This window comes from Aquarana catesbeiana, linkage group LG01 (genome assembly GCF_042186555.1).
Source record: "Aquarana catesbeiana isolate 2022-GZ linkage group LG01, ASM4218655v1, whole genome shotgun sequence".
Lineage (NCBI taxonomy): Eukaryota > Metazoa > Chordata > Amphibia > Anura > Ranidae > Aquarana > Aquarana catesbeiana.
This window is the reverse complement of record NC_133324.1, coordinates 599,724,169-599,743,073: the sequence shown is the minus strand read 5'-3', so window position 1 is coordinate 599,743,073 and position 18,905 is coordinate 599,724,169. Positions and strand designations below refer to the sequence as shown.

The 18,905-nt window shown below is 42.6% G+C and overlaps 1 protein-coding gene across 2 annotated transcripts; it reads left to right on the top strand.

The window, feature by feature from the left end:
- The first annotated feature begins 447 nt into the window (after window positions 1-447).
- CLDN23 (claudin 23) lies at window positions 448-9,057 on the top strand. 2 transcript variants are annotated; one of them, XR_012235954.1, is made up of 3 exons: window positions 448-644; window positions 730-3,258; window positions 3,440-9,057. XR_012235954.1 is itself a non-coding variant. In XM_073598610.1 (2 exons), exon 2 carries the CDS (start codon window positions 1,720-1,722, stop codon window positions 2,599-2,601), a length of 882 nt encoding a protein of 293 aa, XP_073454711.1. In that variant the 5' UTR covers window positions 448-644; window positions 730-1,719; the 3' UTR covers window positions 2,602-9,057. The 2 variants fall into 2 exon arrangements, 1 of the variants encoding a protein (XP_073454711.1); XM_073598610.1 differs by having other exon boundaries at window positions 730-9,057.
- The last annotated feature ends 9,848 nt before the right edge of the window (window positions 9,058-18,905 follow it).

The window sequence follows — 18,905 nt, the reverse complement described above, 5'->3', positions numbered from 1 at the left end:
TCCTCCCACACTCCAAAGACATGCTGGTAGGTTAACTGGATCCGGTCTAAATTGTCCCTAGTATGTATGAATGTGAGTTAGGGACCTTAGATTGTAAGCTCCTTGAGGGTAGGGACTAATGTGAATGTACAATGTATATGTAAAGCGCTGCGTAATTGACGGCGCTATATAAGTACCTGAAATAAATAAATAATAATATATAACAATAATAATTATCTTGCTGACCTCTCTACTTCCATACTTTTAGTCACAGACTGCTTCTCATGTTTTTTTTATTTGTTTGATTTAATCAACACAGAAGCAGACAATAGCAGAAGAGTTTCCTTCTATTTCCTCCCGTTTGTTTCAATGCACAGCTATGTGATTAGTACTGGAGACAGTACTGTCAGCTGTCAACTTAGTAGCCCCTCCCCTAAGATTGTTGTGCTCCGAGGCCCCGCCCCCTCTGCCATCTCCGTACACAATACAGTTTCTGTCAAGCCTGTTGGAGTGGTTTCGTTGCAGTTAAAGGGGAATCCACACGAAGAGGAGCAGTATCTCAAACGGCAACTGTTCAAACCGAAAGGAAACATTCTGCAAGTGATCCCTCCGGAGATCAAGGCTGGCTTCATGTATCCCGATCACCGACAACTCATCCCTGGAAGGTAAAATATTTATATGGATCAGGGAATTTATGACTAGGCGCTAATCGTGAGCAAATCCTGAATTAACTTTCTCTGAATTTCTCAGGTGTGGAGTAGATGCTATCGCCAGTGCATTGCACAGATCTGGATTACAAATGGCATTGCTGGATTACTGAAAGCATTATACAAAGGCTGTAGAAGATCTAAGTACCTGCACTGGCACCCACTGCCTTGGAGTTGGAAAAGTGCCAGGCTCCTGATATCTTAGATTGGAAAGATCATATATCACAGATCTGAAGGACCTTATATTCATAGATCGGTGGGATCATTTATTCATTGACCTAAAGGATCATATATTCATAGATACAAAGGATCATTTATTCATAGATCTGAATATTTAGAGACTTGAAGGACCATATATTCATAGATCTAAACGATCACATATTCAAAGACTTGAATATTCATTGAACTTAAGGATCATATATTCATCGACCTGAAGAAAAATATATTTATAGATCTGAAGGACAATATATTCATATATCTAAAGTATCATATATTAATAAATCTGAAGGACCATTTGTTCACAGATTTGAAGGACCATATATTCATAGATCCGAAGGTTCATATTCATAGACCTGAATGCTAATTTATTCATAAACCTGAATATTCATAGACTTGAAGGACAATATATTCATAGATCTGAAGGATCATATATTCATAAATCTGAAGGACCATATATTCACAGACCTAAAGGACCATATATTCATAGATTGGAAGGATCATTTATTAATAGACCTGAATATTTATAGACCTAAAGGACCAAATATTCATAGATCCGACGGTTCATATATTCATAGACCTGAAGGATAATTTATTCATAAACCTAAATATTCAAAGACTTGAAGGACTATGTATTCATAAATCTAAAGGATCACATATTCAAAGACTTGACTATTCATTTACCTTAGGGTTCTTAAAGTCATAGACCTGAAGGACAATATATTCATAGATCTGAAGGACCATATATTCATAGATCTGAAGCATCATATATTCATAAATCTGAAGGGCTATATATTCCTAGATCTGAACAAGCAAAATGCGGACCCCTGCAGCAATGATTGTTGGCATGGTGCTGGCCCCTTGTGGGTTAGTGCTTACCCTCACTGCCACAGTAGCACCCAATTGGATCACAGTGAGCAGTCTGCCCACTCTACCCGCTGATGCCGAGTACACCCAGGGCATTTGGGACATCTGCCAAGTATCAACCCTAAATCAGAACATACAGTGTGGACTGGCCAACACTAACTATTTCAGTTTACAAGTGATACAAGTTGCCAGGGGAATGATGATCGCCTCCCTAATTGTCACTGGGCTTGGCATTGCATTGGCATCCTGGGGTGTGCGCTGCTGGGAGGACATACCAAATTTCCTTATATCAGCTTTTAGTGGCGTTGCAATTTTCATCTCAGGATTGCTCTCTCTGATTCCTATCTCGTGGTACAACTATCTAATGTATAACTGGCTGAACACTGACACAGTAAGTAAGGCAACAACAATTTCTGCAGGCTACGGATTGGTGGTGGGGTACATAGGCAGCTGCATGGAGATAATAGCAGGATTTTCACTTATGCTTTGCTTTGTGCCACCTTGCCAGAAGTGCATCAAAAACAGGGGAAAACCCACAGCTTCCATGTACTATAGCAAGAAACAGATGCCTAACAAAAATGGGAACCCCAGCCAGGTCTACAGCATCCAGAGCAAATACACCCAGGAGGACCGCAACCCTAACCAAGTTGGATACAGCATACAGAATGACAATTACCGGCATGAACCTGGAAGTAGAAAAGCTAATTCTGCCATTTCCAGTCCTAGATCCTACACCAACCCTATGGATGTGACAGCTGGAGAGTACCATAGAAATTACAGCAGACCAGGGAGCCAACTGAGTTCTCTTCCTTGTGACTCAGATCTGCTGTAGACCATTGGACTCCCACCTGCTCAGGGGTACCTCTGTACACTTGCACTATGGATTGATAAGCACAGTTGCCATAATCCTGGAACAGGATAATTAATGAAGGAATATCTCTCTCTCTGAATTTGCACTGTTTTCTTTTTTTAGTTTTTTTTTCACAAGGGTGCATTTTTTAAAAGACTCCATGTATGAAGGTTTGCAGCAATTTGATTTATATGTAATCATTTGTAAAATCAACCAAAATACAATTAGAAAATTTGAAATAAATATAATATATTCATGCATAGTTATATTTAGTTTACTGTAATATTTGAACTATTAGCTTGCATTCCTGTATTCCTGGTAATTTTGAAGGTTTTTTTCCGGGCATTTTGCAGGCATTTTTGCACATGTATCAAGTTGTTTTCTAGGCAGGGCAAGGGGAGAGTAGTTCTATAAGGCCTGGTTCACACCTATGCATTTTTTAGTACATTTTCAGTTTTTCAGAAACGCACTACAGTCCATTTAACATAGTTTTGTATGGATGTAGTTCACATCTGTGCATTTTATGGAAAGGGCCAGAGATGTTTTTCTAGTTTTTGGTTCCATAGACTTCAGTGGATCAAAAATGTGTATTGAAAAACACAAAATGCACCTGGAATATGCAAACCGCAACCTGCATAGGTGTGAACCAGGCCTAAGAGGGGAGAAGTTGTTCAGGTGTTAGGCTGGATTCACACCTTTGCATTTTTAGCGCTTTTTTGCATTTTGCAGATTTGCACTACAGTCCATTTAACATGGTTTCCTATGGAACACGTTCTGTAGTGCAAATCTGCAAAATGCAAAAAGCACTAAAAATGCAAAGGTGGGAATCCAGCCTTGTTGTGTGTTTACGGGTGCTCCATTTGAAATTTATGGGGCCAAAAGCACCTAAACACACGCAAAAAAAAAAAAAAAAAAAAAAAAAAAAAAAAAGCTGATATACTTTTTTGAGCATAGACTTTGGGCAAGCGTACAAGTGTAAACAGGGACAATTAGAAAAAAATGGATTTTGTATGTTGAATGTTGTCAGGGTAGGGAATGGAGCACCAGAACGTTCAAGTGTGAATGGGGGGTTAGTCTACATAGGAAGCAATAGACTATGGGGTTTATTTACTAAAGGCAAATCCACTTCAAGTGGAAGTGCAGTCGCTGTAGATCCGAGGGGGACATGCAAGAAAAATAAAGAAACAGCATTTTAGCTTGTACATGATTGGATGATAAAATCAGCAGAGCTTCCCCTCATTTCAGATCTTCCCCTCAGATCAACAGTGACTGCACTTCCAAGTGCACTTGCAGTGCAGAGTAGATTTGCCTTTATTAAATCGCCCCCTCTGTGTAGCTGTGAAAATAGATCAGTTCAATTCTAATTCTGTGATTGATTCACATTATATGCTATCAATATGCCATTGTGTCAAAAGTACTCAAAGCAGTATTAATCCTAAAAGCAAACATTTATTATATTGCAGCTTACCAATTCTTAGATGTGATGGCTGTATTAGTTTCCCTTTTTAGGCTTTCTTTCTTCTATTTTCATCTGGTGATCCAGCCAGCAAGTCTGTTTTTCAAAAGACAAGCTCCTTGGCAGTTACAGCAATTTCGACAGACCATTTAACACTGGCAGGAGTGCTTAAAATGACCAGATTTTATTTATTTATTTAAAACCTTTATCCCAAAAGGAAAAATATTGTTTGCTGTAACTGATTATAACGTGTGAGCTGGAGTTCAGCTTCAACGTGCCAATGTATTTAAATCTGCCAGTACTTCTAGCACTCCCCTTCCCCAAGACTGAGAATCCAAAAGTGCCCCCTGTGCTCCTTCATCCAGAGTGGCACCCCCTTTCACATTGAGCTGTGGTCGTGTTAGCGCTAAAGGGCCGCTTGTTTTAGCTGCGCTTTAGCGATGTTTAAGCAGCACTTTTGTGTTGATTTTTGGCCGATAGCGGGGTGCTTTTAACCCCAAAGAAGGGGTTAAAAACCCCTGTGTTGCGGCGCTTCCGAGACGCTTTTCAGGCGTTTTGAAAATGTTGCCCATTCATTTCAACGGGCAGGTCATTTTGGGAGAGCTGTATACAACACTCCCAAACCGCCCCAAAGATGCTGCTTGCAGGACTTTTCCTAACGTCCCGCAAGCACACCGCCCCAGTGTGAAAAGTCACACTGAAATGAGTGGGAGGTGGTTTTCAGGTGCTTTACAGGCGCTATTTCTAGCGCTAAAACGCCTGAAAACCGCCTCATTGTGAAAGGGGTCTAATATAGGAGGTGTGTTACTGGCCATTATGATATGATATGGATTATGAATTTGATTATTAACTACAATAAATATATTGTATTAGGTGAAATAGATGAAGTATTGATTGTTCACCTCTGAGGTATAGGTTAATCTGTGAAATTTACCTCTTCTGTAGTGCTGAAGTAAACCTGTCATGACTGAAACATAAGAGCTGCCATTGCTGAATCTCCTGAAAGTACTCGTTTCCTGGCTGTTATGCTGACTCACTGGCTTTAAACTTTGACTCACTGGCTTTGAAACAAGAATGTCTGCATTATAGCCAGGCAACTAAAAGCCTGATCAGAAATTGCAGCCTCCATGTTTTTCTCATGACAGGTTCATTTTAGGGGAAAATGCCTAAATGACTACTTTTACGTATAGCCTGTTAAATATTTTGTATCTCCGTGAAGGTGAGGGTGCTTTGAACTTGTGAATTCATGCTTGCTGTCTGTTCCTGTGATGATTTAGGATCATGGGGAGGGGTAACCAGGTTTTTTTTTTTCACTTTGGATAGAGAGGGTTATAACTCCTGTCAGTTTTTTTCCCCATCTGTGTCTCTTTTTGAGGAGATTTTCCTTCACTTCCTGTCCCATAGCCACAACAGGAACTGAGAAAATAGCCTTGGTGGTCACCAGAACTAGTGTCCCCACTGAAAGATTTCCTTTCTATTTCTGTTTTGGTGACATTTCTTTCACTTTCTGTGATAACAGTACACAGGACAGAGAGTGTAAATCTCCTAAACGCAGGCAGCAATAAAAACAAGTGACAGATGTTCTACTCCAGCTTTGCTCTAAGGCTCAGTTCACATTAGTGCGGGCCGCACGTTCCGGGTACAGGAATCGCATTGATTCCCCCACCCGCAGCCAAACTGCACTGCTCTTGCGAGACGCTCCGGGCTGCAATTCATTCTAAATGACACCCCCATGCATCGATTCCGTGCGGGAACTGCAAAAAGACCATGCGGTTTCCCCGCAGCCACGTCTTTAAAAAAAAAGGTGCATGCACCTTTTTTGTGCGTTTCACGTGTGTTGTGTGTTTCAAATGAACGGGTTGCCGTGCCCAAGCAAACGCGGGACGCACGACCTGCACTAGTGTGAACCGAGTCTATATCTAGATTCTAAAAGTAAAATATACTTTTAGTGCTAGCTCACACCACAATCATCGTGTTCAGTGTGCAGTTCAAAATGCACGTTTACATGCATTTGTAGTGCATTTGTGGCACGTTTCTGGTGCGTTTTTAACGTGTTTACGGTGCATTTTTAAGCTATTATTTATGGCTATTTTTCTGAGTTAAATTCAAATGCATTTTGTAGTGCGTTCCTGTGTGTTTACATGCATTCTGGTGCATTTACTTGCTAAAAAAATGCAGCATGCTGTTTTTTTTTTTAAATGCGCAAGAAAGCAATAGTGTAAACCAGGTGCATACATTTTTCTTGCATATGCATTCATACTGTGTTTAACAATGTTTGACCTCATTTGGTGTACACCAGTCCTAAGGGCTAATTCACGCCACAATCCCTGCATTCAGTGTACATTTACATGCATTTTTAAAGCATTTTTTGTAATGCTTAGGATGTCTGCCCTTACAGACATAATCATGGTGCCAGCTATTGTGTTCCAGTATGTTTATACACATTCCATTGCAAAGAAATGCATCCTGCTGTACTTTTTTTTTTTCGAAAGCACTGGAACTGAGTACAGTGCTGTAAACTGTATAGTGATTGGAAAATATTGTTTTTTCTGTGCATGCATTCATGTTGAAAAAACGCACACAAAGCATCTGGTGTGAACAAGTCCTAAAGCATTATACAATTTTTGTTGTTCAATTTCCTTTAGCTTTACCTTCAACTATGTAGTGCAAAGGCCTACCTGATTGCATACAATTTGACAGTGTTTAGTTTTGACCTTGAATTATATGGTTTTGGTAAATTTAAGGAAATTTGTCTAAGAAAATTGTATGTGTGTAGCCAGCTTAAGTGTTTTCTTTCCCTTGAGGGTTATTATGCAAGCAGACTAGATGCAAATAGTGCTTAACACAGTTCTACTTTAAGGCCCCCCTAAACATTAGATCAGGGGTTTCAAACTGGCGGCCCTCCATCTGTTGCGAAACTACAAGTCCCATGAGGCATTGCAAGGCTGACAGTTACAAGTATGACTCCCACAGGCAGAGGCATGATGGGTAGTTTTTCAACAGCTGGAGGGCCGCCAGTTTGAGACCCCTGCATTAGATGGTCATCACTGAATGCTGGGATTAGGTGACATCTCGAATGTCTTGGGATAGTCTCAAACATCAGCAGACACCTCTGTGAAAATCTATTGCCCAGGTCAAGTAGGATGTTAAAGTATAACTAAAAGCAAAACATATATATTTTTTTAGTTTTGGATAGAGTGCAGAGGGACTAGAACATGTAATTTCTTATCGCTGTCTGTGCCCATGTTAGGGAGATTCACCCTCTCTATTTTTCCTGTTCACCATTATCATTGAAAGTGAAAATAAAAGAAAATCCCAAATTTTGGGTTGTCCCCAGAAAAGTAATAGAGGGCAAATCTTCCAATGGGAACACTAGTTCGGGTGACCTGGGTGGTCCCCAAGGAATTTCCTTAATTTGCAGGGATTTCCTCTCACTTCCTGTTTGGCTATGAGACAGGAAGTGAACGCAAATCTCCATAATGGGACACAGATGGCAAAAAAAAAAAAAAAATCGGACATGGGTTATAACCTTTACAAAAAACCAAAATGAAAAAAAAAAATGGAAAATTGTATCATACTTACCGTAATTTTCCTTTCCTGGTGCCTATCCATGGCAGTATATGCATCTGTATGCTGCCATGGAGGCACCAGGAAAAAGTTTTGCCTGTAGTTTTACTTTAGGCTGGGTTCACACCTATGCGAATTGGATGCGCATGATAGGAGATTGTGACTGGTTCTTTATGGAGCCATTTTGCATATATCCGCTGCAGCTCTAGTGCAAATTCAAACAGTAGTCCTGTGCATCTTTTGGTCAATTTCAGGTCCGAATTAAGCCCAAAAATGCGGGCTCAAATCGGACCTGATACGTTGACCCCCTGCTGGGCCGCACTGTGTGAACCCAGTCTTAATGTTTGCCAGCTCTGCATATATACTTGACTTACCATGCATGACTGTGTGCCTCTTGGGGGATAGAAAGATTTTATGGTGCTTATGTCATTCATCAGTGTTTTATCACTAGCATAGGTGTGCACAGCCTATTGCATTAGGGTGTGCACCCTAAACCTCAAACACACGTGTGTGTCTACATATATATATGACCCCGGCACAATGATCTACCTGCCAGCACAGTGAAAGAGAAGTGCGGAAATACTTCTCTTAGAGCCCTTGCACACTGCGGCGGTTTGCAGGCGCTATTGCGCTAATAATAGCGCCTGCAAACCGCCCCGAGGGCTTGCACACTGGAGCGATGCGCTGGCAGGACGGTAAAAAAAGTCCTGCCGGCAGCATCTTCGGAGCGGTGAAGGAGCGGTGTGTACACCGCTCCTTTACCGCTCCTGCCCATTGAAATCAATGGGACGGCGCGGCTATACCGCCGGCAATGCGCCTCTGCAGAGGCGCTTAGCGGTGGTATTTAACCCTTTCTCGGCCGCTAGCGGGGGGTAAAACCGCCCCGCTAGCGGCCGCATACCGACGGTAAAACGCCGCTAATAATAGCGGCGTTTTACCGCCGACGCCGCCCCCGCCCCAGTGTGCAAGGGCTCTTATGGCAGAGCCAGTAAGCGGGAGATCTTTCCCATCGTCCTGCTGGTACACAGAGCGATAATGCTAATGTGCATGGGGTGATTAGGGTGTGCCCACGCATATGATCACTGTATATGGCCACTTGAACCACACTGTGTAAGCACAAGAAAAGTGTCTTTTTTCTGCATTGTCAGACATCAAAATCCCTGAAACCCCAAAAACATTCTGCATGTCCAACACTCAAACCTTCAGAATTAATATATAGTATATTCATGGTAATGTGGCTTATTCGTTCATAAGGAATGTAAGGTGTAACACATTTAGTATCCTTTCCGTTTTTAATAATGTGAATCTAAATAATCATTCTGATATATTTGTCTTCCATATATATAGATATATATATACAATGTAAATGTACTTATTTTTTTTATAATAAAAATTATATTTATTTTAACTTCAAATCTTTCTGTTTGTATATTATAAAATGTATGTATGCATTGCATTTACCTCCAATCTTATAAAGGAACTTCACTCTACTCATCCCAAATTTAATCCTACACCCCAACAAGAAAGAAAAGCAAAACAAATACATACCTAAAGTGATTGTAAGCCTCGGTTCACACTGGGACGACTTGTCAGGCGACCTAGGTCGCCTGACAAGTAGCGTCCCGTTCAGTACAATGGAACCGTTCTAATCGGAGCGACGCAAGTTGCTCCGACTTAGAAAAAGGTTCCTGTACGACTTGGGGCGACTTGCATAGACTTCTATACAGAAGTCGTTTTGCAAGTCGCCCCGGCAGTCGTGTGCAGGTCGCCTCGGTGAGGCGACCTGCAAGTCGTGCCGCCTCTGGTGTGAACCGAGGCTAAAGGTTGTTAGTTTTTTTTCAAATAACAAACATGTTATGCTTACCTGCTCTGTGCAAGGGTTTTGCACAGAACAGCCCCGATCCTCCTCTACTGGGGTGCCCCGGCGGCGCTCCTGGCTCCTCCCCTTCATCGGGTGCCCCCACAGAGAGACGTTGTCTCTGGGGGCACCCGTGTGGGCGCGCTCACGAGTCCTGCTACTGCATCCATTGACACAGACAGCAGGACTCGGTCCCGCCCCCCCGCTCCTGTGTCACTGGATTTGATTGACATTGGCTCCCGCTGCTATCAATCTATCCCATGAGGACAGAGAGAGCGGCTGGAGTTCAGGTAAGAAAAAGGGGGGCTCTGGGAGCAGCTGCAGCACAGAAGGTTTTTCACCTTAATGCATAGAATGCATTAAAGGAGAAGTCCAGTCTGAGCTCGTTTGACTGTACTTCTCGTATGGGTCAAAGGAGGGCAATTAGTTTTGCACTCCTGTGACCCGTTTTCAGCAGAGAGCAGTCTGAAGTCCGCTCTCTGCTGACATCACAGATTTCAGTCCAGGCACCACGTCATCACGACAATAAAGTCTGGATCCGCTAGGTGCCTGGACTGATACCCATCTCAGACTCTCAGCAAGCCGCTGAGAGCCTGAGACGGCCCGCTCCGCCCCCTCTACAGCTCAGTGCTCCAATGAGTGAGGAGGGAGATGAGCAGAGAGCTGTGACTGACAGTCTACAGCTCTCTGTTCACAGAGCTCTAAAAACTGAGCGATCGGCTATGTTTGATCACTCGGTTTTCAGTGTATAGGCGTGGGGGGACAGATGCAGCTTCGAACCCATGCTGCATCCACCGAGGGAAGTATGAATTGGGAAAAAAAAAATTCCTATACTTCTCTTTTAAGGTGAAAAACCTTGAGACATTACAACCCCTTTAAAGTGATATTAAAATCTTGCTTTTTATTTTAAAAAATAACAAACATGTTATACTTACCTGCTCTGTGTAATGGTTTTGCATAGAGCAGCTCAGATCCTCCTCTTCCTGGGTCCCACACCAGTGTTCCTGGTCCCTCCCTCCTGCCAAGTGCCCCAAAAGCAAGCAGCTTGCTAGTGGGGCACCTGAGCTGAGCAGCTGCTCTGTGTGTCTATTCACACACAGAGCCACAGCATGGCCCCACCCCTCTGTCTACTGGTTGGCTCACTGGCTGTGATTGACAGCAGCAGGAGCCAATGGCTCCCACTGTTGCCAAAAGCCAATCAGGAGTGCGAGTCCCCCAGAGAGGCAAGGCTCTCCTGGACATCACTGGATCAAGAGGGGGCTCAGGTAAGTATTAGGGGGGCTGGGGTAGAGGGGGGGCTACTGCACTACCACTGTAATAGTCTTTGGAGTCCGGCATTATATCTCTTGCAACCAAAGTATCTCACCAAAACAACAGCATGCAGATGTCACCTTTTTGCTTCTAGATTTTCATATTTTCAAATCTGCCTTTCAAAGAGTCCAATAAAGATGCCACCATTTGGCTTTGTAAAAGTCCTTCACAGATTCAGAATAGAGGAATGTGATTGGCGTACTTCCTTAGTGGAATCCCTGGGAGCTATAATAAGCCAAAAATCATTCAGCATGCACGCAAATACAAAAAAAAAAAAACAGTGAGCTGTAATTTTGGTTGGATTTGTCGTTTGAAAAAAGAACTTCAACAAAGGTTGCTGTGAGTCAAATATCGTAATGTAAACTTTGGTGCGTGCAATCTTATCTCAAGATAAGGTTGGCAGCTTATGTACATGGTTGTACAAGATGTTTTCCAAAACGTATGTTTGCAGTAAAGCGAGCCCCATCTAGAAAGCATTTCCTAAATATGTTGAGTAAATAAAAATTTTAAATAAATGTAAATAAGTATAGACAATTCATGACTCCAATTTTGGCTGATTCCTGCTGATCTGACTAAAATTCAAGCTACGGGTTACATAGATAGGCAGGCCATACACGGGTCGAATCTCAGCCAGTTCAGCAGAAATCGGCTGAGATTCAAACCGTGTATGGGCAGGCTGAATGTGCTAAGTTAATCGAACGATCAACTTGGGTACAACCAGCCTGCTGGATTTTACTTGCGATTATTGCTAGCGACTGGTATAGCCGCTAGCAATAATCACCGTCTTCTCCCGGCAGAGATCGATTCCCCTGCTGGGAGAATACAATGTCTCCGCAGGACAGATTCCTGCATCAGCACTGTCTGTGTTGATGGGGAAATCGAGCAAATTTCTATCCTGCAACCCGTGGTTGCAGGAAAGAAATTTGCACTGTCTATGGCTGGCCTTGGTTAACCACTTCAGCCCCGGAAGGATTTACCCCCTTCCTGACCAGAGCACTTTTTACAATTTGGCACTGCGTCGCTTTAACTGCTAATTGCGCGGTCATGCAATGCTGTACCCAAACAAAATTTGCGTCCTTTTCTTCCCACAAATAGAGCTTTCTTTTGATGGTATTTGATCACCTCTGCCGTTTTTATTTTTTGCGCTATAAAGGAAAAAGCCTGAAAATTTTGAAAAAAAATGATATTTTCTACTTTTTGTTATAAAAAAAATCCAATAAACTCAATTTTAGTCATACATTTAGGCCAAAATGTATTCGACCACATGTCTTTGGTAGAAAAAAATGTCAATAAGCGTATATTTATTGGTTTGCGCAAAAGTTATAGCGTCTACAAACTAGGGTACATTTTCTGGAATTTACACAGCTTTTAGTTTATGACTGCCTATGTCATTTCTTGAGGTGCTAAAATGGCAGGGCAGTACAACCCCCCCCCTCAAATGACCCCATTTTGGAAAGTAGACACCCCAAGGAAATTGCTTAGAGGCATGTTGAGCCCATTGAATATTTATTTTTTTTGTCTCAAGTGATTGAATAATGACAAAAAAAAAAAAAAATTTACAAAAAGTTGTCACTAAATGATATATTGCTCACACAGGCCATGGGCATATGTGGAATTGCACCCCAAAATACATTCAGCTGCTTCTCCTGAGTATGGGGATACCACATGTGTGGGACTTTTTGGGAGCCTAGCCGCGTACGGGGTCCCGAAAACCAATCACTGCCTTCAGGATTTCTAAGGGCGTAAATTTTTGATTTCACTCCTCACTACCTATCACAGTTTTGAAGGCCATAAAATGCCCAGATGGCACAACCCCCCCCCCCAAATGACCCCATTTTGGAAAGTAGACACCCCAAGCTATTTGCTGAGAGGCATGTCGAGTCCATGGAATATTTTATTTTTTGACACAAGTTGCGGGAAAGTGACACATTTTTTTTTTTTTGCACAAAGTTGTCACTAAATGATATATTGCTCACACAGGCCATGGGCATATGTGGAATTGCACCCCAAAATACATTTAGCTGCTTCTCCTGAGTATGGGGATACCACATGTGTGGGACTTTTTAGGAGCCTAGCCACGTACGGGGCCCCGAAAACCAAGCACCGCCTTCAGGATTTCTAAGGGCGTAAAGTTTTGATTTCACCCCTCACTACCTATCACAGTTTTGAAGGCCATAAAATGCCAAGATAGCACAAAACCCCCCAAAATGACCCCATTTTGGAAAGTAGACACCCAAGCTATTTGCTGAGAGGCATGGTGAGTATTTTGCAGGTCTCATTTGTTTTTGAAAATGAAGAAAGACAAGAAAAATGTATTTTTTTTTCTTTTTTCAAAAGTTTGTGACAAAAAGTGAGGTCTGCAAAATACTCACTATACCTCTCAGCAAAAAGCTTGGGGTGTCTATTTTCCAAAATGAGGTCATTTGGGGGGGGGTTTGTGCCATCTGGGCATTCCATGGCCTCCGAAACTGTGATAGGCAGTGAAGAGTGAAATAAAAAATTTACGCCCTTAGAAAGCCTGAAGGCGGTGCTTGGTTTCCGGGGTCCCGTACGCGGCTGGGCTCCCAAAAAGTCCTAAACATGAATGTATTTTGGGGTGTAATTTCACATATTCCCATGGCATGTTTGAGCAATATATCATTTAGTGACAACTTTGTGCAAAAAAAAAAAAAAAAAAAATTGTCTTCTGGCAACTTGTGTCACAATATAAAATATTCCGTGGACTCAACATGCCTCTCAGCAAATAGCTTGGGGTGTCTACTTTCCAAAATGGGGTCATTTGGGGGGGGTTTTGAACTGTCCTGGCATTTTATGCACAACATTTAGAAGCTTATGTCACACATCACCCACTCTTCTAACCACTTGAAGACAAAGCCCTTTCTGACACTTTTTGTTTACATGAAAACATTTTTTTTTTTTTGCAAGAAAATTACTTTGAACCCCCAAACATTATATATTTTTTTAAAGCAAATGCCCTACAGATTAAAATGGTGGGTGTTTCATTTTTTTTTTTTCACACAGTATTTGCGCAACGATTTTTCAAATGCATTTTTTTGGGAAAAAACACACTTTTTAAATTTTAATGCACTAAAACACACTATATTGCCCAAATGTTTGATGAAATAAAAAAGATGATCTTAGGCTGAGTACATGGATACCAAACATTGCGCACAAACGTGCAGTGGTGACAAACTAAATACATTTTTAAAAGCCTTTAAAAGCCTTTATAGGTTACCACTTTAGATTTAAAGAGGAGGTCTACTGCTAAAATTACTGCCCTCGATCTGACCTTCGCGGTGATACCTCACATGCATGGTGCAATTGCTGTTTACATTTGACGCCAGACCGATGCTTGCGTTCACCTTTGCGCGAGAGCAGGGGGGGACAGGGGTGCTTTTTTTTTTTTTTTCTTTATTATTTTTTTGCTTTTTTATCTTATTTTTAAACTGTTCCTTTCATTTTTATTTTGTTAAATCATTTTTTATTGTTATCTCAGGGAATGTAAATATCCCCTATGATAGCAATAGGTAGTGACAGGTACTCTTTTTTGAAAAAATTGGGGTCTATCAGATCCTAGATCTCTCCTCTGCCCTCAAAGCATCTGACTACACCAAGATCGGTGTGATAAAATGCTTTCCCAATTTCCCAATGGAGCTGTTTACATCCGGCAAAATCTAAGTCATGAAATGCTCGTAGCTTCCGGTTTCTTAGGCCATAGAGATGTTTTGAGCCATTCTGGTCTCTGATCAGCTCTATGGTCAGCTGGCTGAATCACCGGCTGCATTCTCAGGTTCCATGTTGGGACAGGAGAGCCAGAGAAAAACATGGAAGACGGTGGAGTCATTCCCTCCCACTGCTTGTAAAAGCAGTCCAGAGGCTAATTAGCCGCTAGGATTGCTTTTACATGAAAGCCGACCGCTGGCTGAAAAGAATGATACCAAGATGATACCTAAACCTGCAGGCATCATTCTGGTATAACCACTCAAAGTCCAGCAACATACCAGTACGTTGCTGGTCCTTGTTGGGCATATATTGTAAACTTTTTTTTCATGCAGCCTGTGGGCTGAACGAAAAAAAGATATTGATCGGTGTTGACCAGCGTATAAATTGCTTTGGTCCACAATAGATCTATAGAGATCTTCGGTGAAAAACAGTGAATAAAAATCCAGTGGCGTAAAATCAACTCTTTCCACCTGAATTCCGGGTTGGCCAGTGAATGGGGGCAGTACGGGTGCTGCAGAAGTGGTGGGTACCCAATTCGGATTGGCGAATGCAGCAGGAAGGGCACTATGGGCACGACGGGCCTGTGTTCGTCTTCTTGGTGGCAGCAGGACACTACTAGTGCTTTCCACCTCGCCAGCTTGAACTGCACTTATGGGACTCGCCACGTCACCAAGTGATACTGCAGTGCTGGATGTACGACCAGGGTGTACTAGGCCGCTGGTGCTTGCCAGTTCACCAGAAGGAACAGCGGCGCTAGTACTTCTCTGCTCCATACAAGAGACCTGCGGTTCTTGCACTTCAAGGACAGAAGAAGAAGATTGGGGTCTGGTACGCCTGACCTTGGCAGGGACCACAACTCCGTCGTCAGAGCTATCTGTCATGGAGCCGCTGTCCTCTACAGGATCGTATTCTGAGCCTGAATCTGACAGATGAGTGACTTCCTCTTCACTATCTGTCATGCTCAGAAACGTGTAGGCCTCTTCACTAGTGTACCTTCGATTTGGCATTTTGGGCTCTAAATTTAGGTGTACACTAGTGAGACTCACAGGCAAAAAAGCTCCTGACTGTCAGTGACTGATTCCAAACGCTACCAAAAAAACTGTTAGCGATCGCAGGGATCAGGCCTGACTCTGCGAACGCTGCAGTTATGTGTGCTTAGTGTTTTGTAAGTGACAGTTATCGATCGATACTGCACTTGGGTGGGCTGGGCTGGGCCGAGGGCCAAATACAGGTGCTAGCAGGTATCTGGGCTGATCCCGCTAACACTGCGTTTTTTTGGGGGACCCCTAAACTGCTGGGGAGTATAGATCTGATCGGATCAGATATCTATCCGTTCAGATACTATAGCACTAAGGGAGGTGTATGCTGCGTGCGTGGGTTTTAGCGGCATTGGCGCTAACCTGACGCTGCCTGGGGCGACGCAGACCTTATCTGACCTTAAAAAAGTAACATATCACCGCCGGGCGATCAGGGGGTTAAACCTTTATAAGGTAATAAACGGCGGATGCCCTAAAACTATAATAAACTATAATAAACAAACTAACTAACCAGCATCACCCGTAACAATTATATGGTGATCACTGGTGAAAGGGTTAACTAGGGGGCAATCAGGGTGTTAAAACCTTTAGTAGGTAGTATATAGGGGTCCCTGTCGCTATAAAATACTGACGGCGAACCTATATACTTACCTCCCTAACTAGCGTCACCTGTGTCACTAATACAGCGATCAGAAAAATGATCGCTTAGTGACACTGGCGACGGGGGGTGATCACGGGGTTAAAACTTTATTAGGGGGGTTAGGGGGGTACCCTAGACCTAAAGGGGGGTACCCCAGACCTAAAGGGGGCTAACCCTAACTGCCCTAACACTTATAACTGTCACAAACTGACACCAATGCAATAATCAGAAAAAAAAACCTGCTTTTGGTGTCAGTGTGACAGGGGGTACAGGGGGGTGATCAGGGGGTGACTGGGGGGTGACTGGGGGGTGACAAGTGTGCCTGCGTGTAGTGTTGGTGCAAACTTACTTGGATGTCTTCTCTCCTCGGCGCCGGAACGAAAAGACCAGCTCGAGGAGAGTGACATCACTTCCTCCGCTTCTGTTTACATTCACAGAAGCCGAGGAAGCCCGTCATTGGCCAGGAGCGATCGTGAGGGGGGAGCCACGAATGAGTGGCCTCCCCCTCACTTTTGATCGCCCCTGACCTGAATCGGACCGCCGCAGGCACCGGGGGGTCCTATCGGACCCCCCACCCGCGGGCAGGCAAGGACGTACCTGTAAGTCCTTTTGCCTGCCTGTGCCATTCTGCCGACGTACATCGTCGTGCGGCGGTCGGCAACTGGTTAAGTTACAAAAAAAGTCCATCTATCTAGGTAGACCAATAGAAAAAAAAATAACCAAACAGAATAAATAAATACTAAACCTCCATATTCAGAATCCTATAAACACAGGATGGTGCAGCTCTACATAGAAACCAATCAGCTTCCAGTTTTTTTTTTGTCAAAGCTTAATTGAACAAGTTGACGTTAGAATCTGATTGGCTACCATATACAGCTGCACCAGAGTTTGCACTCTCCAGTTTTAGTCAATCAACCCCAGTGTGTTGCCTAACAGAATTCTCAAAAAATTGGACTTTTATTAATAAGTCCCATTCCAATGTACAATATTTTGAATGACAACAGTGTACTCGTGTATAAGGTATATACACAAGGCATGTATACATTATACACATATACATTTGGCTGAATTAAAAGCTGGTTTTCTCTTGTTTCCATGATACTCTGCTTTATTTACTTTGTATCGCTTAAATCTCAATTCAAAAATATACCTAACCCAGTTTACTTAGCCCGCTCAGTATGTAGTAGAGTTGCACAATTAATCATTAAAAAATCGTGATCTCGATTCACCTCCCCTGACATCTCTCCTGCAGAGGTTGCTGATTCTTTCATATAACAAGTGGAGAGACTTTATCTGCTCACTCAGCTGTCAAAAGAAAACATCTGGGCAGTCTGCCAAGTCTTTTAACTTGAAACATTGTAACTAAGCTATAAATGCTAGGATCCTTCGCGCTAAAGTGAGAAACAAGTGAATCTGGTGACAATCACAAAGTGTACAAATAAGAGCTTGAAGTGAAAGATTCATATGATGATATCTAAAAAGATTGCAGCGAAATAGGCAAGTGTACACATGGCACTCGAAAAAATGAATAGGGATAGAAGGATCTCGCGCATAAAATCTATCATATAAATAAATAAAATTCACATATAACACTAATGGTAAGTGGGTGTGAAAAAAAAGCAAATCTTAGATAAAATGCATCAAGTGAAGTGACCGTGCTGAAAAATAATAATAATAAATCACAATAAATAGTCACATTCAAAAAAATAAAAATAAATAAATGTGCAAAAATGCAAAACATATGCCACAAAAGGTGCAAAAATGCAAACGATGTAGTGTAAAAAAACTACAATAATAGGATATATCAGGAAAAAACAGTTCTTAGAGATGACCATATAAAGTTCGTGAACCGTGGTGGTCATAGAAGAAATAAGTAAATATGAGTAGTGGTGATAATGATAATCTTCATAAAACAAATGACGGATCAACCAGGCTCTCTAAACTCTCACCTCAGAGATGGAAATCAAAGGCATCAATATATGTCTTTCTCTGTTGTAATAGAAGAAGCAATCCCCTCTGTTTACCATCGGGCACCTCAAGGATGGAAACAACTGGCAACAATGTATGTCTTTCTCTGTTGTATTACAGGCAGCGTTCCCCTCTGTTTATTGTCAGGCACCTATAAAAATAAACTGGGAATATTTCCACCTAGGCAGTCAAAAGATTGCAATAAAAACTGCCACATGTGGTGTTGCCAGCGATGTAAAAAAGCACGACTGCTGCAGAGAGGTCCACAGGGGTGCAGGGCCTAAGAATACTGTTACCCAGAGAGGGGGGAAAGACGCATCTAGGGCAACAATGGGCGGATAAACTGTTACTACACCCACAACGAAGACCAAAGGACAGTGCTGCTGTATGGTGCTGATGTATATCAAGGCCCCTACGGATAAGCAAAGATTCTTAATAGGGCTCGAAGGAGCAAACGATTAAGTCTGGAACAGGGCACCGTCTGTGGCACAGACGGTGCCCTGTTCCAGACTTAATCGTTTGCTCCTTCGAGCCCTATTAAGAATCTTTGCTTATCCGTAGGGGCCTTGATATACATCAGCACCATACAGCAGCACTGTCCTTTGGTCTTCGTTGTGGGTGTAGTAACAGTTTATCCGCCCATTGTTGCCCTAGATGCGTCTTTCCCCCCTCTCTGGGTAACAGTATTCTTAGGCCCTGCACCCCTGTGGACCTCTCTGCAGCAGT

Coding starts and splice junctions, on each gene's coding strand:
- CLDN23 (XM_073598610.1), top strand. CDS start 1,720: ATGCGGACCCCTGCAGCAATGATTGTTGGCATGGTGCTGGCCCCTTGT.